The 5,678-nt window shown below is 52.3% G+C and overlaps 1 protein-coding gene across 7 annotated transcripts in view; it reads left to right on the top strand.

Annotated features, from left to right (window-relative positions):
- atxn2 (ataxin 2) overlaps positions 1-4,872 on the top strand; it is a 15,777-nt gene extending 10,905 nt beyond the window's left edge. For 2 of the 7 annotated variants that reach the window (XM_067231274.1, XM_067231268.1), the window contains 10 exons: positions 27-364; positions 535-601; positions 735-881; positions 1,704-1,721; positions 2,349-2,421; positions 2,638-2,831; positions 2,931-3,090; positions 3,319-3,719; positions 3,861-4,035; positions 4,124-4,872. In XM_067231274.1, the coding sequence (XP_067087375.1) occupies positions 27-364; positions 535-601; positions 735-881; positions 1,704-1,721; positions 2,349-2,421; positions 2,638-2,831; positions 2,931-3,090; positions 3,319-3,719; positions 3,861-4,035; positions 4,124-4,152 (1,602 nt within the window). In that variant the 3' untranslated portion in view covers positions 4,153-4,872. The remainder of the gene's footprint in view (positions 1-26; positions 365-534; positions 602-734; positions 882-1,703; positions 1,722-2,348; positions 2,422-2,637; positions 2,832-2,930; positions 3,091-3,318; positions 3,720-3,860; positions 4,036-4,123) is intronic. The other 5 variants (XM_067231270.1, XM_067231275.1, XM_067231271.1 and 2 more) reach the window with 4 other exon arrangements.
- Positions 4,873-5,678: the final 806 nt, after the last annotated feature.

Raw genomic sequence — 5,678 nt, 5'->3', positions numbered from 1 at the left:
CCATCTTATTCCTAATTTACTTTCAGTTGCAGTCCAGCTCTAATCCAGACCCAGTGTTTGATCAGATGATGACCAAGCCTCCTCGGGACTCCAAGGACAAGCCCAAGGATGTTCCCCAGGATAAGAGCTCCGTGGCTGGGCCGGAGGGTGAGGAGGGCCCCCCCGGCGCCTCCATGACCCCCAGTGTCGCAGGCGTGAGCAAACCTGGCAGCCCAGGTGGCCCCTCCCCCTCCTCCTCTAACTCCGCCCTCCACGACCAGAAGAGGGCGGGGCCGGACGTGACATCACAGGGCGTCCAGACGACCGCACCCACCTTCGGGGGAGGAGCCAAGGCGGAGGAGAAGGAAGAGAAGGAGGTCCCAGAGTGAGTCTGGAGAGGGAGCGGAGGGGAGGGGCAAGGGCGGAGGGTGGGTAAGGGGTGGAGACCAAAGAGAAGAGGGGGGTGAAGAAGATGAATCATAAGAGACTAGATCTCCTGTATACATGTAATGTGTGTGTGTGTGTGTGTCTCACTTGCTGCCTCTCCCTCCACAGCCAAGTGAGAAAGTCCACTCTGAACCCCAACGCCAAGGAGTTCAACCCCCGAGCCTTCAGCTCCCAGGTCTGAAACCCCCCCTGTCCCCAAACCACCACCCTGTAAGACTGAGTCACCATGTATCTCTCACCCCCTGTTGGACGTTGACTGACTCGCTGTGTGTGTGTGTGTGTGTGTGTGTGTGTGTGTGTGTGTCCAGCCCAAGCCGGCCTCCACCCCGACCCCCCCGCGGCCCCAGGGCCAGCCCAGCCCCTCGGTGGTGGTGCAGCAGCCTCCGACCGTCTACACCCACCCTGTGTGTTTCCCCCAGATGTACCCCCTCACCCCCGTCAGTCCCGGGGTGCAGGTGAGGACCCCCCACACACACACACACACACACTCTCTCTTTCATCTCTTCTCTTTCCTTATTTCTCCTCTAGGTTTTTACCATCAGCATCATGCATCTCACTGTCCACCTCCCCTACACGCTCTCTCGCTCTCTCTCTCTCACCTCCAGTCTGTGGACAAGTTTACTATGTTAGGGTCTCCTCTCATTCGTGGACACTCACCTCTCCCCTCTCCATCTGTCTGTTATCTCTGTGTGTCCATACACATCTCTGTGTGTCCATACACATCTCTGTGTGTCCATACACATCTCTGTGTTTCCTCACTCTCAACTGCTCTCCATTCTCACCTGCTCATCACAGTGAGAACCAGCCTGTGCCTGCTATGCTCAGCTCTGCCGGCAGAGGGCGCTGTGAGCTGGCAGGCAGGTGGGCTGTGTGTGGAACTGTGTTCACCACCAGCCTTCTGGGCCCTTGACATGTTGTTTTTGAATGAACCTTCCAGAAACACACTTCTATTCTATCTGTCTGAGTAATTCTTTTTTCTTTTCTCTCTTTTTCAAAGTGTATGAGTAATTAAAATATATATATTTCTCAAGTTTTGCTCTAAGAACTTGTTGCTGATTCAACATCGGTCACTGTTAGTGAAACGTTTTGGTGACCCACTAAAGAATGGTTCTTTTTTTCCTTTTTTCCCCCCCTCCCCCCCCCCTTCTCTCCCCCCCCCCCTCTCTCTCTCCCCCCCCCCTCTCTTTCTCCCCCCCCCCTCTCTCTCTCTCTCTCTCTCTCATTCTCTCTCTCTCCCTCTCTCTCTTTCTCTCCCTCTCTCTTTCTCTCTCCATTAGAAAAGCCTAATATGGAAGGTTTGTGAATTTCCTCAGCTTTCTCCTTTGTCTCCAATATATTTTCTCTCTCTCTCTCTCTATCTATCTCTCTCTTTCTTTCTCTCCCAAATCAGTATGCGATGTTTGCTTGCTGAAATGTCCATCTGATGTTGGCTTGCCAACGTCTTACTGCAATTACACACAGCTGTCTTACTGAAACAGTAGTTTAACCTCATCTTTGTTTTACTGGCTTAGCTTGACAGACCCTTTTTTGAGCTCCTAGTTCATGGCCTCTATTGTTTCATTTCTCCAGATGTGTGTGTGTGGACCACAGTCCACCACAGTTAGGATGGAAGTGAGGATAGTTTCGGTCTGGTCAGTCAGACTAGACCTAGGTTAGACCAGGGCAGTGTTTAAACACTCTATGGAAGTGTACTGGTGTCACCTAGTCAGTCCTGTCAGGTGAGGGATTAGGGCGGGGGGGTCAGGACCAGGGTCATGCATGCATGCTCCCCCTACACACACCAAGTCCACAAGGCATGCTGGGAACTACTGGCGTATGTGTGGGGAGGGGGGGGGGCGGAGCAGGGGTGGGTCTGATCAAAGGAAAAGAAGAATTGCTTACTTAACTTCCTCTTCCTGTTGTCCCTCTCTCCCTGCCTCCAGTCTCCAGCGATGTACCACGTTCAGATGCCCCACATGGCGGTGAACCAGTCTAAACCCTACAGACCAGGTAAAGGTGAGAATACTCACTCCCTCTCTCTATCTCTCTGAGCCTCTCTCTTTCCTCCATTCTCTCTCTTCCTGCCTCCCCCTTTCTATCCAACTCTCCCTCTGTTTCTCCATCCCTCCCCCCCGCAATCTCTCTCATACTACCGGTCAGTCATTCCCTGGCATCTTTGTTGTAGTTTTAAAGGCCTGTGTTTCTCTCTGTGCACTCCACTGTGAACTACAGTACCCAACATGCCTCAGCAAAGGTCAGACCAGCACCACCCCCAGGGCACGCCCACCATGATGCACCCAGCCACGGCTGCAGGCCCGCCCATCGTGGCCCAGAGCCCCGGTTACTCCACCCAGTACTTCACCTGTAGCCCGCAGCAGTTCACCAGCCAACCCCTGGTGCAACAGATCCCACACTACCAGTCCCAGGTACACACACACACACACACACACACGCTGCCTCTTTCTGTCAGTCAGTCACTCATGCTCTCTCACACACACACTCTCTCTCTTGTCTTTCTCTCACAGGCCCAGCATGTGTTCAGCCCGGTGATGCAGGGCAGCCCGGTGATGCAGGGCAGCCCGGTGATGCAGGGCAGTAGGATGATGGCTCCTCCCACCCACAGCCAGCCTGGCCTGGTCTCCTCCTCCACCAGCCAGTACGGAGAGCAGACACACACCATGTACGGTACGTACACACACACACACCCACCAGGAAGACACACACCATGTACGGTACGTACACACACACACACCAGGAAGACACACACCATGTACGGTACGTACACACACCAGGAAGACACACACGGCTACCGTCGCTGATATCTGAGGATAGACTTATAGTACACACAATTTAACAATATTTAAAATGATTTTTCTCTCTTTCTATCCCTCTCTCACTCTCTCCCTCCAACAGTGTCTCAGGGCCCGATCCCTCAGCAGTACCCCCACCCCAGTGCCACCCTCCACCCCCACCCCCAGCACCCCCAACACCCCCAGCACCCCCAACACCCCCAGCACCCCCAGCCCTCCGCCACCCCCACCGGCCAGAGCCAGCAAGGAGGCCAGCATGGGGGCAACCACCCGGCCCCCAGCCCGGTCCAGCACCCCCAGCACCAGGCCCAGGCCCTGCACCTGGCCAACGCCCCCCAGCAGCAGATGTACTCCGCCCTGGCCCCCACCCCACCCTCCATGACCCCGGGGCCCAACCCCCAGTCCCCGCAGGCCAACTTCCCCACGGCGCAGCAGGCCGTGTACCTGCACCCCCAGCAGGTGCAGCACGGGTACAGCCAGACACACCTGGCCCACGTGCAGCAGGTGAGCCGGGACACGCCTCCGAGACACACACATTCTCACACAAACACCGTTCACTAGGTAGACCAGGGAGAAGTGTCTGTTTTTGTCTGTGGAAACAACATTCTCCCTTGTTCCGTCTCTCCCTCCCCATCCCTGCATCAGGCCCACATGCAGTCTGGGATGGTGGCCTCTCACCACGGGAACCCCGCCCACCCCCCCATGATGCTGATGACCACCCAGCCCCCAGGGGGCCCCCAGGCCCCCATGCCCCAGAGCGCCCTCAACCCCATCCCCGTCTCCTCCACCACACACTTCTCCTACCTGGCACACCCTCCAGGTAGGTTGCTGGGAGCGCTTTCAGGCTGTCACTAGCGGCAGGCTGTTTCTCCGTGTGGTAGTAAGCTGTGTGTCCTCTGTCCCTCCAGTGCAACCTCACCACCAGCAGCAGCTGTAGGGGGCGCTGTGGAGCACACGGAACTACCTCCGCCGCTCCTCCGCCACCAGAGAAGAAGACGCCGCAGCCTCTCCTCCTCAGACCTGCTACACATGTGCTTCCCTCCCTCTCCCTCCCTCCTCCTCTCCCTCCTCCTCTCTCCATCCCTCGCACTCATGCAGAATGTTGACAGATGGATGCAGTGGACAGATATTTTATTGTTCTAGAGTTCTAACAACAGAAAGAGTCCTTCCTTCTTTCTCCCCTGCCACCACCACCTCCCTCTTCCTCCCCCTCCGCCTCTATCACAGGCAGAGGGCTACCCCTGTGTAACTTGTTTCAGCTTGCCAATTAAGAATTGCGTGTGAGAGATAAAAGAGACAGACTAAGAAAGAGAGAGCGATAAAAGAAAAAATCTGAACTGGAACTGATATTTTGTCTGCACCTTGATATGAAAAATTCTTCCAACTTTAGGCAGTATTAACGTTACTGTTTAATTTCTGCCGCTGACGCATTTAAGACTTCAGAACAGGTTTCTAACCAAACTAAACTAAAGAGAATCTTCCTGAGATTAACAATCGTTTGGTGGAGAGGAGAGAGCTGATATTTATGAAACTATGTGATGGTGAAGTCCCACATCTCACCTGACCATAATGTAACTTTTAAGTTAAAATAAACTTTTACTTTGTAGATAATATAAATAATTTAAAAAATGAGCAAAAAAAGTTAAAAACAATAAAAAAGTTTTAAAAACTGAGCAGTTGTCCTTTCTCAAGTCTGTTTTCCCGCAATGCTTGGCTATTTTTGCTTTAAACATAAAGACTCATATGTCTCGCACACTTAAAATGTGTTTTCATAATCTTTGCCTTTTTATTGGACAGTGAGGAGAAGGGAAGCATGACAGGAAGAAGGGATATTCCCGAGTCCATAGATATATATATAAAGACTAGATGTCTTACGGCGGAGTCTAGAACGTCCGCACATGGCGGCCACCTTGCTACAGTCAACTCGCTCACCCATAACATTGTGTTGATGCTACATTTACTTTTTAAATGACCATAACTTGCTCAATTTTCAACCGATTTTTTAACGGTTTGGTTTATCAACGTGAGAGATGTCGTTACGCCACTGCATACTTATGACATCTCTCGAGACATCTACCCTTTATATATATCTATGCCCGAGTCCCCCAGCCGGATTCCAACCAATCACTTTACAGCCGAGTTGGGATTTTAGCTGTTAGCTAGCTGTAACGAACGTAACTAGCTTGCAAGGTGCACCGCACGTAGCTTCCAACTGGATGAGTTTAAATGCTGTGACCCAGTTAGAAAAGCACTTAAAGATCTAAAACAAGCATTCAGTTTTGACCATGCGATTCTCCATAGACTGTGTCTCCCATAGCCCGACTCCATATTAAGCCCCATTGTACCAAATTTGGTTGCAGTGTGTATTTTCTTTGCCTCCCCTTTCGAATGCAATATTCAAATTATTAGACAAAAAAATGATATCCTGAGAAATTGATTTTCAGGGGTATAGCCAGAGAATGT

Source organism: Osmerus mordax, chromosome 28 (assembly GCF_038355195.1).
Source record: "Osmerus mordax isolate fOsmMor3 chromosome 28, fOsmMor3.pri, whole genome shotgun sequence".
NCBI lineage: Eukaryota > Metazoa > Chordata > Actinopteri > Osmeriformes > Osmeridae > Osmerus > Osmerus mordax.
This window is presented reverse-complemented; position numbering and strand designations above follow the sequence as displayed.